At 38.2% G+C, this 18,231-nt stretch overlaps 1 protein-coding gene across 2 annotated transcripts; it reads right to left on the bottom strand.

Annotated features, from left to right (window-relative positions):
* Window positions 1-441: 441 nt before the first annotated feature.
* On the bottom strand, window positions 442-16,484 carry LOC149834561 (copper-transporting ATPase RAN1-like). Of its 2 annotated transcripts, none has more exons than XM_090010190.1 (9): window positions 16,048-16,484; window positions 8,096-8,707; window positions 7,516-7,945; window positions 6,922-7,247; window positions 5,677-5,735; window positions 5,326-5,588; window positions 4,931-4,971; window positions 4,569-4,826; window positions 442-1,034 (listed from the first exon to the last, which is right to left on the bottom strand). In XM_090010190.1, the coding sequence occupies exons 1-9, from the start codon at window positions 16,354-16,356 to the stop codon at window positions 558-560; spliced, it is 2,775 nt and encodes a 924-aa protein (XP_089866316.1). In that variant the 5' UTR covers window positions 16,357-16,484; the 3' UTR covers window positions 442-557. The 2 variants fall into 2 exon arrangements, with proteins under 2 accessions (XP_089866316.1, XP_089866315.1); XM_090010189.1 differs by having other exon boundaries at window positions 4,931-5,131; window positions 5,246-5,588.
* Between the last annotated feature and the right edge of the window lie 1,747 nt (window positions 16,485-18,231).

Genomic DNA, 18,231 nt, shown 5'->3' on the forward strand with positions numbered 1-18,231 from the left:
TGGAAAACAGAAAAATTCTGAATTTTTACCTAAAAAAAAGAACATCTAAAGATGAAGTAAATGATGACATAGTTGTCGACCAAATTCTAAAATACACATCCAACGCCCAAACAAAAAACTGATTGTTTAAAAAATAAAATAAAGAAAAAACTGATTCAACCTGGATTAAGGCAATGTCGCCCGCTTCAACCCAATACCACCGATTCAAGGTTGAATCACCCGATTTTACATGGGGCTTGGATCAACCACTAAGTCGAATTGATTTAATGCTGATTCAATTAGAACCCGCCGATTTAGGCTGATTTGATTCGCTTCTTACAACACTTGCTTGTTTGGCTCATCAGTAAGCGGTAAGCAGTAGAGCATTTTTTTTAAAACGGTCAATCTGTGTGTGTGTGTGTGTGTGTGTGTGTGTTTTGCGTGGGTGGGTGTGGAGAGAGAGAGAGAGAGAGCACATAGGCTCAAACTAGGCAAACGGCAAACGACCTCTACAGACCTCTCACAAACAAGGCAATACGTTAGACCAAAAATACAAGTGACGAGGCAATCTTTCCCGTCTAGTCCTTGGTTATCTCCAGTATCGTTGTGAGCCTCGGCCTCTTGTATCTTCTCAAAAGCAATGATGAACAGACTACACTCACAGAGGAGAATGCCATGCATGCCCCAGCAACCCATGGTGGCAGCCTCATCTTCATGACCGGGAACAGAGCTCCAGCTGCAAGGGGAATTGCGATGAGGTTATACCCCATTGCAAACACGTAATTACAACGTATCCGTGCAAATGTTTTCCTCGATAGATCAATGGCCGTGATTACATCTTCAAGATTACTCCTCATCAACACATAATCTGCTGCTTCAATAGCTATGTCGGTTCCTGCACCAATTGCCATCCCCACATCAGCTGCAGCAAGGGCAGGTGAATCGTTGATGCCATCACCAACCATGGCGACCACTCTCCCATCATTTTGAAGTGAACGAATCACTTTGGCTTTCCCAGCCGGCATTATCTCTGCTTCCACATGTGTAATACCAACCTGCATTCATGAGAAGAAGCTCAAGGACCAAACAATAAACGTCGAGGTCCATATAGAAATCAGCCCAAAAAAATATTTAGCTTTTCCTGAAGTATAATAAACCTTCATACACTTCAATAAATCTGCAAATTTCAGCATCGTCCTACTAATGATTCAAACATTACTTTATGCCATGGAATTGATAATAACCACAAAAACACAAGATAATTGGTCACATCAGAACAGAAACAAACTGTTAATCCCTTCCAGCTTTCCTATGTACTGTTTTAAGCTTCTTGTCTTAGATGAAATTGATCCAGAATCCCAGATTTAGGTAACATACCTAAGCCTTCAATGATAAAACATAGTCCTGTATTCAAAGACCTTAGCTATGCTACAATAGTAAGAAAGGGATCCAACTGAGCTTGGATCAAAGTTTCCAGAGTTTTTAAGATTTTTGAGTCATCATAGTTTATGAGTAATTGGAGATAATAGGCTTTGGTTATTCAGCTTGAAGATTGGATGTAGAACAGACTCCATAGAATGGTCACATTGAGTTGTGCTCAACCGGTCAGTGTTGCAGGTAAGATTGACTCGAAATCAGTTGGATTTCAAAAGTCTCAAGTCAGATTGTTATTGCTATCATCATTTTCCTGTTGAATATTAGTGTATAAAACAATACATAGCATATGAATTACGCGAGAGTTTTAGACCCATGATGTATCATGTGTTATGCTTGAGAATATCAGATTGATAATGTGCTAGCATTTCCTAGTGTTACATAGCAATGAGATGGCTGAAAACCAATCATACTAAATAATAGAAGACTAACACTAGGCCAAAATAGTGTCACAGTGGTATTGTCAAAGGCAAAGAATGGATGTTCAAAACTGGAACCAAAGCCAATCTCTACGTTTCAGGAACTTGTAGAAAGAGAGTGTATCCCCAGTACATTTTTTGCAGGAATAAAGATGGAAGATAGGAGAGCCAACCATGATGGTTAGCACTGATCCCACCATGTCCAGTTTTTTTGTGCGAGAAGGCATAAGGACAGTTGATAATGCTCAGCTAAATTCTGTTAGATGTAGGTCTAATTTGTTTAATGGATAGGAAGTTATTCTTATAGAATCAGCTGTTGCTTTTTTTTCACTTTAAGTTTATGACAAAGATCGATGCTTAGGAGCATTTCAGTGTTAATAGGCATATGGATTAAAAGGTTTTTATGGTTGTCTTGGTACACAGTGTCGTGAACCAGTAGGCTGCTTGGTTCAATGACCATGAAGAGCCCTGGATTGAAGTACGTGTTGTGCTCTATTATGGTTTGTACCGATTTCCAACATTATCAAATGAATAAACATACTAGTGAAATGCCTGAAAATTTTCACTAGTACAACTGAGAAGTGATACCTCCAAACTAGAACAATCACAGGGCCACAGCACTCAAATCAATAGACATTAAAATCTTTAGTGGAACTAATGAAGAATAAAGAGAAAAAATAGCCTCTTTGTGATTCTTAGGAATTTCTCTATTCTTTTCCACATAAAATATGAAATGTCACATCACATCATCCCTAATGACCTTCCAAAGCCTTCCTTGTCTAGTTCCTTTAGCCTGACACTAATTACTCTTGAAACAAGGTGGCCTAAAAAAGGAAAGTAAAAGGTTGAGATCCAGCATCCAGATGCATTTGGTTAAGAACACTCTCTTTAGAACTTTAATCACCCACTTTGGTATTTCTGAAAATGCCAAGTAGGGTTTATTGTCTGAGTTATCAAAATACAACTAGGAATCAATCCCAAAAGTTTCTCTATTTTGCAAAACCAAAAGAGATCTCCCACAACAGAACTGTGACTTCCAAACAGGGCTAAAATGCAGGCATTCTAAAAAAAAATAGGATCGGAGGAGAAATGGAAATTTTGATGCCTTAACAGGTCAACTGTTGCGTGTATACAGGACTAAGAAGGCTTTAGACCATTTGGAAATTCTAAATGAGCCATAAAGACCCCTTTTCGAATGTTTTAATTTTTGGATGAAAATGACCCTGAACAGTTGGCCAACTTTGACTATGAGAGTCAAATGGTCACTTAATGCCAAATGGTTACCTAAAATCATAAACACTATTTAAGAAACATCAATGGCCTTCCTTTCCTTGGTCAAAAGTCAACTAGGCCTTGGGTTAGCCTAGATAACTCTGTCCAATGGGTTAGGCCTAAAAGAAATATTAAGGGCCTCTCAATGTGCCACTACAAGCATGCAAGTGCAAAGCATGTTGTCAAAGTGCCATATTACTCAAGCACCCAAACACCCATACAGACACATGGGCATGTGCATGGACGTCCATCCTTGGGCATTGCGCAGCAATGTCGGCAAGGACCTACTTTTCCTAAAGGGTCATAAAGTATTTTGAATGAAGGGTCTTAAAGTATTTTGCCTCCCTCTCCAATGTGGAACTACTCTTTTCTAAAAGGCTTTTTACAAGGAAACAAGAAAGTGAGCCATTTTATTAGAAAATGCAAATTTTGAAACTTTTCCAACAGTACCATATCATATATACTGTTTGAGGTATTAGCAAAACATGCCTAAAACATCTTAAATGATTTAACCTTTTCTCCTTCATAGTTTACTTTCCCTTGATGTGCTCATAACATATTTTTTTCTTTCTTGTTAATCCAAATATTCAAGGTTGCACATGAATTTTTAGCTGCATGTTCTCCTATCTCTCTTGATAGTTCTTAATCACCATTACAATGAGGGTAATTCTAAGCATGTAAGGTTGCATATTGACAATTGAAAAGGATATATACTTCAGAATCAGAATTGCTTCATGACTTGATAAACAATTAACTACCAAGATAAGTGAAAAAATAGTATAGTAAAACAATAGGTCCAAGACAACCGTCAATATCAAGAACAGGAAGTTGAACTAACATTTTCAAGACAAAGTGGATTGACATAATTGTCTTGCAAAGATAAGTGAGAAGAAAGTACTGATGAAGAGAAAGATGATAAGAAGAGCCAAAGGTCTTCATTGGTATTTTAGATGATAAACAGAATAAGGATAATGAAGAAACAACAGATAGTTTTCTTTAGAGTTTGGTGTGATTCATTATCAAGGAAGCTATAGGTTCTAGATATGCATGATGCACCCATCAGCTTACATTTTTTACACTGTCATGTTATGTGGCTTGCATGATTTATATAGTATATGCAAGGTTTCTGTTGTACATGAATGTGGTTTGCATGATTTATAACAGTACATGAAAGCTTTGTAATGTACATCAAGCTATCTCTATATTTTTATCAATATTGTTGGCTTCCTTTAGCAAAATTCACATTAAATCAATTATTAATGAAGAAACTCTGCAAAAGAAACGGGTGTCAAAGACCATGCTTGGCTAGCAGAGAATGTAAAAAGTGTCTCCAGCATTCAACAACAACATTGCTACGGCATAATAAAATCAAGCCCATCAAGATCTTAAAATGAAACCAAATGTTTAAACTATGAATCAGCACTTTGGTAAATCTGCACAAGTTGTAATAAGCAAGATATGCACCTCTTCAGCTATAGCACGAGCTGTCCTCAAGTTATCCCCTGTAACCATGACAGGCACAACACCCATTTTCTTCAGGCCTTCAACAACAATCGCTGCCTCTCTTTTAAGAGGATCTGAGACCACCACAATGCCAACAAAGGCACCATTGTATGCCACAAGTATTCCGGTTTTAGCATATTCTTCCATTTCTACCAAGTATTTCTCAGCCTGCAAAGGTATCGACACCCCTCGTTCAGATAGCAGCTTACGATTACCGACCTGTTGATAACACTGACAGCAATCAGGAGATTTGTACAAGCAATTCCAAAGTGCTTTAATGGAAATTCAATGTTTTAATTCCAGGATTTAGATCACAAACTCACCAAAACTAATTTATCATCTATCAAGCACTGCACACCCTTCCCTGGCAAAGCAAAAAACTCTGCAATCTCATAAAGCCAAAATGAATAATTTGGTTCCTTTGTATGCATATCAGAACCATTGGTCTCAAGAACTTCACCAAGAAAATGGAAATGGTGTGCATATTCTACAATTGCTCTTGCTAATGGATGCTCACTACTGGCCTAAACACGAGAAGTATGAGATAGGTAAATATTATTTGCAAATAATGCTTCAATTGGTAAAGAAAAAGAATCGATCCAGGATAGCAAAACAATGCCATGGGGCTAATACATCACCTCAGCAGAAGCAACTAATTTCAGAAAGTTGCCCAGTTCCATATCCGCAAAAACCTTAACTGATGTAACTGCAGGCTTACCCTGTGTAAGTGTGCCAGTCTTGTCAAAGACCACATATTGAACCTTTTGAGCCCTTTCCAAGGCATCTCCACCTTTGATAAGAACTCCATGATTAGCCCCAACACCGGTTGCAACCATGACTGCAGTAGGTGTAGCCAATCCAAGTGCACAGGGGCAGGCAATAACCACAACAGCTATTGCAAACATGAGGGCAAAAACAAAATAACTGCAGTTTGCAGGCAACCATGTTGCTGAAAATGCACCTAAGGTGCCACAAAGATACCTATAGTCAAAGAAAAGCAGCAAAAAAATGAATCATATAAACTTGGAAGATACTCAGAAGCATAATTTAAGAATAAACAAACACTTACCAGCCAAAAAATGTCATCAATGACATGGCAACAACAGTTGGAACAAAAATGCTAGCAACCTGTAAAGCATAATTCTTTGTCAAGAAGGCTGAATATGACCATGATCTAGGGGCATAATGGGCATTGTGTTTAAGAAACTGAAACAAGAAAGGATTCGGTCACAAGCCATATTATTAACTGCAATGGAAATGGAAAAGAATCTTGAGCTAACATGCTCTCCAATTTCTTTTATAGATAGCCATCATAATATTTTCTTCAAATTACTCAATATAATGCCCAATCACAAGGTTCTGAGTACCTGCATCTAAAACTACCAGCAATTTGCACATTCCAAAAAAGAAAGAATGGTCATTTTTCTTTTTATCAGAATGTCCTTTTTCTCTTTTGGTAAGAGAACCAGTCCCAGGGCATGCTGGTGCAAATCAATCATATGTTAGTTAAATCCAAGCAATGATTTCTACCACCATTCCTACAATCAGGTGTGCACTTGTAAGTTTCCACCAGTATGACATTGAAGGAGAGAAACTGAAGCCAAAGTTCTGTAGCAGTTGATTATACTTCCGAATGGTGAGCATATAATGGAGTCCTCACAAGCACATATTGTCATATAAACACCAATAGAAGTTTATGCATGAACTGCTTATCATTGAAACATGAAAAAATGTTTCCAAACTTATGCATTTGTGAGCCAACATATGTATGCATGTAAATTTTTATTTTTTTTAATGGATGAGCTTAAGTGTCCACAACTTTAGTGAATGAATATTTCCAAACTTATGTGTTTGTGTGCCAACATATGTATGCATGTACATTTCTATTTTTTTGTATGCACGAGTGCAAACATCTACAACTTTCGTGAATGCTATGTTTGAAAAGATATTTTTCTCATATCTAAATATCATGACACTCCACAAAGCCATAAAAAGTTACACCACTTTTCAAAAGCAATCTACTTTAAGAACTATAGCAAGGGCCTACCATAAGATCCATTGATATCACACGTCTAATATTTTTAAATAAGAGAAGAATTCCATCAAATGCACCTCGTCAGAAGAGATAATCAGATAAAGAAAAAGAAAAAGGCCATAATTGGAAAACAGAAAGTCCTGAAGTCACTGTAAGGAAGAAAAAAGGAAAAAAAAAGCTGCCTCAGCTTTGCATGCACAACAAATGGATCATAAATGCAATCTGTGGATAGAAAAAAATAGCATTTTCTTCAAAATAGAAAAGTGCATAGATACTTACAACATCTGCAAACTTCTGAATAGGTGCCTTTGACATTTGAGCCATCTCTACCAAGAATATTATCTGATTCAGAACAGTATTGGACCCTACTTTGGTGGCTTTTATGTGAAGCACCCCATGTAAGTTAATAGTGCCTCCTATCACCGAAGAATTGACCTCCTTCAGAACAGGTTCAGATTCACCAGTAACCATACTCTCGTTAACATGGCTAGAACCCCACAAAACCACACCATCAGCAGGAACTTTTGAACCAGGAAAAATTTTTAAGACATCACCACGCTGAATTAGTAAAGAATCGATCTCTCGTTCTCCAGTGCACTTTCCATCTGGCATTGAAAGCAGATATTGTGTTCATTCAGAAAAGATTTGCCAATTGCTCCTAGAATGATTTTCTTGGATGGGAAAGGGAAAAATAAGTCCTATAAGCATATCAAAATGACGAAGAATGTTGCTATGTTGATGGCAGTGTAAAGCAACAGATGTTCAATGCATGCAGCGTAAGTGGAAAAAGACATACATACAAGAATAAAAGCAAATACTTGGAAACTGAATGCAGCAGATAAATATAGATCACAAAAGTATGCAGAAGCTAACCACAATCCATAATCAACAACAATGCATTCGCTGGAGCAAGTTCTATGAGCTTCTTGATAGCCTCTGATGTTTTTCCTTTTGCAACAACTTCCAGATACTTCCCCCACAACACAAATGTTATCAGCATAGCACTCGTCTCAAAGTATGTTGGAGACCAGAATCCAGTCAATGCCCCATATAGAAGTGCATAAACAGAGTAGAAATAAGAAGCTGAAGTTCCAAGTGCAACCAACACATCCATGTTTGCTGACCCATGGCATAAAGCTCTATAAGCTGAGACGTAGAAGCGTTTACCAACAATAAATTGAACAGGACTAACTAATGCCCACTTTAACCAATCACTCACCAAAAATGGGCCACAATGCCACAGTAGCAATGAATATACAACAGGTATATGGGGGCATACTACTGCTATAAGAAAAACTGGGACCTGTTAGGATCAACAGAAGCAAAAGGAATTTTAGCCCATTAAACAAAATGAAAGACAAAAATTTTGAGGTTTTTCTAGAGGAGTAACCAGAAATGTGCACCTAAAATGCATATACTGAAAACTTCAAAAAACATAAAGTCCCATACTCACACTGAGATACAAGCTGGACATGAAAAGCTGAAACATGTTGGAGGATTCTTCTACATCACTAGCAATGAATTTTGAGTACGGGTTTTGAAGAAGTACTTTAAATTTGCCACTGCTTCCTTCCTGTATAGAGTGAACTATAGCTCTCAAACCAATGTCCTCAGGATCAAACAAAATTTCTAATTCTGTGAGGGCTTTGTTGATGACAAATTGCCTCACACCTTTCAAACCCCTAAGTAGACCTTCTAAGAGTTGCACATCCATTTCACTATGCATTCCAACCACCCCGAAAGAAGCCCTATCTTGTTCACTACTGTGAATAAAAGAAGCATCAAAACCAGCATCTTCAATTGCCTGTACTATTTGTTCCTTACTGATAACAGCAGGATCGTATTCAACTTCCCCTGATGATGTAGCCAAAGCAACAGCGGCATGTTTAACACCAGGCAGCTTCCTCAAGATTCCTTCGACAGAGCATATGCAAGCCGAGCAAGTCATTCCTACGATTCTGAATTGGCCAATCAAGGACCCTTGCTGCTTTGATCGTGAAACTGGAGTCTCCATGATTTCTGCATCAAACCCTGCATCTTCAATTGCAAGTTTAATATCTTCTTCCTGCACCAGATGTAAATTTGTCAATAGGAAGACAACAAGAAATGGAAAAAAAAAAGCCAAATAGGTAGAACAACATGCTTGTCCATAATAGTAGGGGACTTGAAGCAAACAAATAAGTAGGGGTAGATATGGAGTTTCCTAACCATTAACTCTTTGTCTCCCACCAGCCCAAATGTTGTCAGTATTGGTTTTAGACTATTCCAAAACGATTTAGAGAATTGACCGATTCGGATTCAAACTGAATCGAGCTTAATCGACCATTTTTACTTTTTAATTAAAAAAAAAATTTATTAAAATGTTTGTTTTTTTTAATGTTAAAACATTTTAAAAAATATGAAACTATTAAAAGTTGTCTGAGGACTGAATAAACTCAAATTGAATCAATTTTGGGCTGATACAATATGAATCAAGCGATTCAGACCAATTCGCATTGACACTGACAACATTGTGCCTGCCCAACGGGGACCATCAAGGCATGAAAGACAAAACAATGGAGACTTTGATTTTTTGCCATGACAATGATAAACAAAAGAAGCTTGATTGGTCTTAAATATTCTTTGATAAATGTGAAAGACAGTAATTGATGCTTTGTTAGGTTTGCAAACCAAAAGTAGCTAGGACAACAGAAAATAATTGAATTAGAAACAAGTATTAGACAACACAGTCTTATTTGGATGTCATGAGTGCTGGTTTCAAACTACCATACAATGTGCAATCTACTCCTTTCTATCTCTTTAAAAAGGTTATAAGTTGACTCCACTAACAATAGGTAGTTGCAAGAAGGTCACTATATATATATAGGACTACAAAAATCATAACAAAACAATTATGCCAAATCAATGTTATAAGAAAATGAAGCCAGGAATATTATTTTCAAACAATCTAATCCATTAATTTTGATACCAAAAACCAATTAGAAGAACATCACCACCAAAACGATCAACAAGGATAAATAACAAGCCAAGTAAGATCCCAAAGAGGATCCTTCTTAAGTATTCTAGAAAAAGGTAAAAACAGAGGGCAACCATGACATTAATAATAAATGGTCAAAATAGAAACCATTGAAAGTAGTGAGGTAAATGGAAAACTCTCCAAGATCAAGGAACTCAGAGATAACAAGTTGCCCACCTTCATTGCAGTATGATTGTCATGGTGCATAGGTGTGAAAATGTCAATAGAGAAAATATGTGCATAAAAACACAATACCCTTGATATAAGAAGTGTGCACAAAGGCACAAGGAGAACCCTCACAAGTGCACAAAGGCATAAAAAATAAACTCTTTCTTATTGAATCACCCAAAAGAGCTTTACAAAAGCTTAAAATATATAAAGGGGGAAGACCCCTATTTATACATCTTAGGAGACCAAAGAGGGTCTCCAATATAGACTTTGAGCCCCTCCAACAGTTAGAATTCTAACCGTTGGAGAGGCCCCAACGTCTATGTTGGAGGCCCTTCTTTGGCTGAAAAAGAAACAAAAAACAAAAAAGAAAAGAAAGAAAAAGAAAAAAGAAAAAGGTATAAAATTGCATACATATTCATAAAGTAGAATATGTGTAAAATAGAGGGAAAAGGCAGATTTACCCTTATCGGGTTTATATATATATATATATATATATATATATATATATATATATATATATATATATACGAAATACAATTTAACACCTCCCCCCCCTCAAACTTAGGGCGTGATGACCGAAAGTTTGCCAAGAAGAAAGTTAAATCTTGGAGAACATAGTGTCTTGGTGAAAAAGTCTGCCAGTTGATATTCTGATGTTACATAAGGAAGATCTATAACTTTTTTCAAATATTCTTCTCTAACATAGTGGTGGTCCATCCTAATATGCTTTGTTCGCTCATAAAATGTGTGATTTTTGGCAATATATATTGCACTTTTATTATCACAACACAGTTTTGTGGGCTCTTGAACACGTATTTCAATATCTTCCAGCAACCTCTGAATCCAAACAATTTTCATGGTAGTGATTGTCATGGTTCGATACTCAGTTTCGGTAGACAATAAAGACACTTCTGTTGTTTCTTGCATCTCTAAGAAACTAATGATTCACCTAGAAAAATACAAAAACTAGCGGTGGAGTGATGGTTATTAGGGTCACCTCTCCAATCAGAATCAGTATAAGCAATTAAATTTAATTCGAAGGAAGATAAAAATGCTCCCTTATTTATGATTCCCTTTATATATATGATAATTCGAAGAATAACGCTCATATGTACTGTTGTAGGAGAATGTTGAAATTGGCTAGAAACATGTATTGCATGAGAGATATCAGGTCTAATAATGCTAAGATATGTTAATGATCCGACCAGTTGCCTGTAAGGAGTGGGATCTTCTAGAGGAATCCCATCATCAATCTTTATCTTCGATCCTACTATTTCAAGAGTTTCACAAACCTTGTCATCTGTGATTCCTGACCTGTCAATGACGTCGCATGCAAGTTTAGTGTGAGATAAAAAATAGCCTCTGTGAGAATAGACAACTTCAATACCCAAAAAATAGCCTCTGTGAAAATAGCCCCTACCGCGCCCTCCCACTCCCTATGTGTCCGTCGGAGGGCCGACAGTGGCCGACGGGCCCCCTTGTCGTCCCCCTCTCTCTCTTGAGGTTTGCCAGAGAGCCAGCAGAGGGCCAGTGGCACCCTTCCTCTCATGTGGGTTATCAGAGGGCCGACGGGAGGTTAGTAGTCTCCCTGTCGCGCCCTTCCTCTCTCTCTCTCTTTGTGTGTGGGAAGAGTCCGACATGCGGCCCCTACCACCCTTGCCCCTCCTCTGTGACCTACCAAGGGGTCGGCAGGAGATTGGTGGCTCCTGTTGCCTCTCTCTCTCTCTCTCTCTCTCTCTCTCTCTCTCTCTCTCTCTCTCTCTCTCTCTCTCTCTCTCTCTCTCTTGGTCGTTGGAGGTCCGACAGGGGGGCTGGCGGCCTCTGCCGCTCCCTCCCCTCTCCCTCGCTTCAATGTTTTCGACCGACAGGGGCTCGCCCCTGCCACCCTTTTGTTTCCGACAGGCAGGGGAAAGGTCCCTACTGCCTCTTTGTTCCGACAGGTAGGGGCGATGCCCCTGCTGCCCTTCTATACCTGCAGGCAGGGGCAAGGCCCTTGCTACCTCTCTGTTTTCGGTTGGCAAGGGGCTCGCCCCTGCCGCCCTCTTGTTCCAGCAAGCGCGACTGGCACTCCCTGCCTGACTCCCCTTTTAGTGGAACCAAATGGGTTTCTGTTTGTACTGTTTGGTAAAGCGGTTAAAGCATGTAACCACGTCCCAAACCCTATGGTGTCGAATGCCGGATTGGGATCGACCCCAACTCAACAAACGCTTGCGATGTATCGAAAATCACATTTTGTTTGTTTACAATTCGTACGATGAATCGCACTCTGGCTCTGCGGCCCGAGTCCTGTATCATCTACACTCGTAGGTGCACGCAGCTACACAACATCACGAGGTAGGGGAAAGTCACACGAGGATTTTGGATGAATGAAATAAAGTATAAGAATTCTGAGATAGAATAATTTATTTTGCATACATGCTTACATGTAAAACAATATAACTTGTGATTATCTGTTTTGTGTTTCCTCGTTCCTACTCCTTTAGAATTACATGCTTGATGTATGTTATATAGGTAGACTCATTTCTACAGTGATCCCTATTACTGCGTTTTTGTACTTGCTCACTGTTGTGATTGCACTGTAGATGTTATGGTTGTTACTACCTGTTAGATCTTGTTGCCGCCCTCGGGCAAGCCTCGTGGGGTGTGCAGGTGCACGTACCATATTTTGTGCCTTTCGAAAATGTGCGAAATTTGGGTACATGCATCAAATTTCAAGAAGAGGATCTTCTTAGTGCAAGGCTCGACTTCTTGAGCACGAAATCTTTTTTAAAAATGAATAATTCATCTGTGTGTTGCTAGAGGCAACTAAAAGTACCCTGAGTCGATTACTCGGAGGAAATAATGGAATCCACAGTGATCCCAAGACTTGTCTGAAAAATCCTATTTTGTAGTGATTGAGCATACCAAGTATATTATTGATTCTATGAAATACTGTGATGGGTTATCCATAGAGAAACCCACAAGTTTGCTATCGTAACCGAACCTCAAGACAAATACAATATATATATTATGATAAGAAGTATGAGAGGTCATTGAGTACCTCAAAGTGTACAATAAGCACTTTATTGGAATAAATGAAATAATGATGTCGGCCTCGACAAGCCAAATGCTCAAAGAGCAATGCATGTCATGTATGAACTGAAGGAATTGCAAGATATTAAATATTTGCCCTCTCAGGCAGGTACGACCGTACTTTTAGACAAGTACGTCATGTTGGTGTTACGATATTTGGATGATGAGGTTCTAACAACCTTGTAGCGTACATATAGCACAAATGTTGAGATCACATAAATGATGACAACTCACCTTCACAGAGAAGATGTTCAAGTGGGTCTAACAGACCAGAGCATGTAGAATGGGATGGCAGTTAAGAAACCCCCGTTGTACCCATTCGACCTTTATGGTTCATCAAGGGAGATGATGAATGGTATAAAAACTCCGATGGACAGGTTGTTAACAACCACCCCACGGGCAAAAGACTCGGCTTCCCCAGTCATCGGAATTAGGAGTTAGGGGAATTGGGATTACCATAAATTATCCAAAGTGGTAACTCCTAGGCACTTCTACAGAAGTTAGATGCATCCATGGGCCACAAATGCCTTTGGGGATTTACTGTCTTGGTCACTGATCGTCCCCTTAGGAGCGGATTCAGTCAAGTATCCGGGTTAATGAAAAACATCTGACATAATAAAGCCCCGGATCGGTCTGGGTTGTTTTTACGTTTCGCGTCTGTGTGTACCCACAAGCCAGTTAATATCAGAACTTAAAGAATATCTCTTTCATAATAAGTTGTAGATGATTGAGATTTATACTACTTGAAATGTTGTTGTTATATATGTTTAAAGACTAGATCTTTGCATAGTTTACATATGTTGCACCTGCTAGAATAGATTACATTCTACTTGTTGCTTCTAATATAATAAATTGTTTATCTCATGAATGTCTTCTTTTATTTTATTCTATATTGTATATTCGTGCACCTACTAGTTTGTTATGAAACTGACTAATTTCATGGGCAAGTGATGAGTAGGACTTCACAGGAGGCCGATGGCGCGATGCAACATGGCTCGGGATTGTCCTTTTTGCTGACGTCTTGGCTTTGAGTTTTGAGTTTTTCTTTAGGTTATTGGATAGTGGGAAAATGCTCATTTTGTAGCAAACTACAGATTTTATTAATAATCTATTGTTTTATTTCCTCACTTTTTTTGAGTAGTTGTTTCATGTGAAATAATGATTTTACTTCTAACGTACCCAGAATTTGATAATTTGTGTTCCTTTCTAAATGTCTTCCGTTGTCGATTTTTAAAGCAAAAACTTTAATCTTTGAAAGATTTTTCGTCAATGTTTTCGAAATCACAAGTTAAAATTTTGGGGCGTTACACACGCGCCCACTCTCACCCAGAAAAATCCCCTACGGGTTAATGGATCAAGGTGGGCAGTGCCCGCCCTGACCTGGAGTGAAGGTGGGCAGTGCCCCGGGTCAGGGTGGGCACCACTTGTTCCCAACCCAAAGGGGTGATTGATAAAATTTTATGTTTTTCTCGGTTTTGTACTTGATTAATGTTGTATTTACTTGTTGATTCTCTGTTTTTGTGATTCATTTTATGATGTGATTGGTGAAATTTTACGTTTTCACTTTTCTACTTGATTATGATGTATTTACTTGTTGATTTTCAGTTTCTGTGGTTCATTTTGCGATGTGATTGGTGAAATTTTATGTTTTTCTGGTTTTCTACTCCATTATGCTGCATTCACTTGTTGATTCTTTGTTTCTTCAATTTACGATGTGATTGGTAAAATTTTATGTTTTTTCTGTTTTCTACTTGATTATGCTTCACTTGCTTCTTCTCTGTTCCTGTAGTTCATTTTACATGCAGTTTGTATAATGTTACATTTTTATGGTTTTCTACTTGATTATACTGCATTTATGTGCTTCTTCTATGTTTTTGTGATTCATTTACCATTCAATTTGGCAAAATTTTATATTTTCTGGATTTCTACTTGATTATGCAACTTTTCTATTTTTGAGGACGTTTTGTGATGCAATCAGTGAAATTTTATGTGTTTCCAGTTTCTATATGAATATGTTGCATCTTCTTTTTGTATGATTTCTTTTTGGACCTATAAGTATCTGAAAGTTGAGGGGGAGTTCTCTTTTTACCTTTTGCTTTTTTCTTTTTTGCCATTTTTTATGGAATCCTATTAGACTATTAGTGTTTTTTAAAATGATATAAATGTTTAATTTATAGTTTTTGGTGTTTTTTCCTTCTAATTACCATTAGACATGAATTTATAAATATTGTGTGATTTGATTTCGATTAGAATATTTAAGGGTTTTTTTATCAACTAGCATAAACGAATAATTTATGATGTTTGTAGAACATAGGGTTTTGATTTGGTTTTTTGAAACATATTATTAGTAATTTGTTTTTTTTACTTTGTATTTGTGCCCACCCTATGTGATATATATGTATATAACTATCTTAAACTGCTCACATAGATATATTTATAGGTTTTTGCTTAATTTGTAGTTATAGATGCATTCACTATAATTTACTTGCTTTAGATGATGTACTTGTCACGTTTATAAGTATTTTTAGAGAGATAAAAAATCAACGGCACGTGTCGCACTAAAACCTTTGATGAACGAATCGAATTTTCTGGCCAAATTTGATTCGATCCAAAACATGATTTTTAGAAAATTCATAAACACTGATAAACACATCGACAGGTTTAGATTGAGCAAAAAGTATCTGTAACTAATTTCGAAGTGTTTAGCACGAATTTTAGTAAATTATGAACACCGATAAACAATCGCTTCGTTCGTTTGTTATAACACTCGGGCATTCACTTGATTCAACCCTAAAAACAAAGGATTCCCTTGATTAAACGATGAATCAAAAGATCACATAACCGCATTTTTCGTCAACCGGCCAAAGAAACAGAGCTCAACAAGAACAGAACCGATTTTTCTCATCACGAATGAACCAAAAGGTGAACAAATCACGAAAATTTGTGTATCAATGGACCAAAGAATCAGAACTACTGAGAAACAGAGCTCCACAAGAGCAAAACCGATTCACCTCAAAACAATTTTTGCCTAAATACAACGAAATACAGAAAAGAAAAGAAGAGCATAAGAACACTATGATCGGAATCCTCAGGTCGCTACCAGAAGCTAGAAGAAAGCAAGGAGAGAGAGAGAGAGGAGTGCGTGCCTTGAGGAGGGATGGATCGAAGCGGACGTCGGCCTTGTTTTGGAGGAGGGCGACGGAGGCGCGGAGGACGCCAGGGAGAGAGGAGAGCGCCTGCTCCACCGAATTGGAGCAAGCGGCGCACGTCATCCCGATCACCTTCACCTGCACCGTCTTCCCGGCCACCTCTCCCGACGAGCCTCCTCCGCTCTCCGCATCGTAGGAGTCGAGCAGCCGTACCTCCTCCAGCTCGTCCCAATCGTCTCCTCCCTTCTTCTTCTGCTTCTTCTTCCCCGACGGGACCCTCGCCATCTGCACGACCCTCGCCGCCATTTTCTTCCTCCTCCACTTCCTTCTGCTTCTCTTCACTCTTCTTTTCTTCAACCTTTTCTCAATTTGTGTTCGACTGTAACTTCTGTAGTAACACACACACACACACACACAGAGAGAGAGAGAGAGATTCACCGGAAAAGACGGAAGGTCTGGATTTTTGTTTTAGTTACGTCTGGAGTGTTTTTTATAAGTTTATTCACTTAAGATTATTAGCTGGTGTGAATGGTCTGAAATGCCCCTGTATCGAGTGTGCATGGTAACTTTGGATACGGTTTCTTTGGGAGTCATTGGTTTTGAGACTTTGGACTGCCTGATGGGAATGATTTCATCGAATAGTAGATTTCTCTATTAAGATGATGGTACCAAGTCGGACATGAGCTCAATCGGACCGACCATAAAACAAATCATACACAGATCCTATTAAGATTAATGAACGAAACTCAGACCATAATCGAGTTTGGTATGTCATTTTACAAACCATAATTCTAATCAAACCTTCTTATTTATCACCAAACCCTGACTCTATAAGGTTTGGTCTGGGTTTATCCAGGTCAAACCCAACTCATTGACACACCTAGCCACAGAAATAAAAAAAGAGCTAAGCTTGACCACTCTCAAACTCACATTTGGATCGTTTACCGGCAGCTCCCATTGGTGCAAGAGATGCTTAATCGAGAATACAGGGGCGTTCATGGAAAATTTTAAAACAATAATGGCATAAGTGGGAAGAGAATTTTTATGGTGACCGATGGCTTCAGGGAAAAGCCAAGAAGAGCTCGTTCTTGCCGTGAGATCTCGTTTCCCCTTATTTAAAACAAAATATTCATAATCTTCTCCAGAGCCAAATATGTTGGAAACAAACCCTCTGAAGTCATCGCAATATATTTTTCTGTCCAAATGGCATTTTCTGTGGGCTGGGAACAAGGTGTCTGTATCGGCCCATGGTTTTTGTCACGTTGGTCTCACACTCGCTATCTTCTTCCACCCATTTGAGGGCATCTCCCTTAATAGTCCAACCATGCATTATTGTGGTGCCCGGGGTTGGTACGTGGGTGACTTGTCTTGTGGCTCTTTGGTGTGTGCACTGCACATAGGCTTCCACCATTGCATTCTACGATATGCACCAACCAACCCACGCTGCATTATCCAAAAATTTTCGTATTTTCCAAAATTCATTTAAAAATTTTTAAAACACGCTAAATGTTCAATTTTGTAGGTTTCTTAATTTTCAAATACCATTTTACCTTTAGAACGTGCTGATCTTCTGAGTTTTGCATGTTACATTGCAATGCTCTCTCAATCCTACTAAATATCACTAAAAAAGGAATTTTATTATGCAAAAATCATGAATTTCGCACACTACACCTGTGAAATTTGCTTTTCTTCCTCACTTTCACAAAATTCTCATGATTTTTGCAGCTATGTTACGATAATCACTATAACTCTTGGGCAGGCATGCATAGTGGTGATGTATCCTACAACTCTTGCATATTTGGGATAGTAGAATCAATGTTATATATTGGTGCTATTTACATAATTGTTAGTAAATAGGTGTTAGTAAAGGTAATCGAGAAGGGATTGTTTGTGAAGTTAAAAAAGAAGTTCTTGATTGCAAAGTTACACAAGAAGCAGTTGAAAGTGATGTACAAGAACCATTTGATGAATAAAATGATGAAAATCTTGTGGATAATGTGCAACTATCTCAAGCACATTTATGTATTGAACTCAATCCTTTGGAGAACAACTTATTGTCCCAAACAATTAATGATGAGATGATCACTGTAGAGGATGTAGAACCACGTGGGCAAACTAATGCGGGTGATCTGACACTCGGCCTTCTAATGAGATGACAAATCTAGGTAAAGGTGGTTGAAC

Source organism: Nuphar pumila, chromosome 6 (genome assembly GCF_984573655.1).
Source record: "Nuphar pumila chromosome 6, dmNupPumi1.hap1.1, whole genome shotgun sequence".
Classification (NCBI taxonomy): domain Eukaryota; kingdom Viridiplantae; phylum Streptophyta; class Magnoliopsida; order Nymphaeales; family Nymphaeaceae; genus Nuphar; species Nuphar pumila.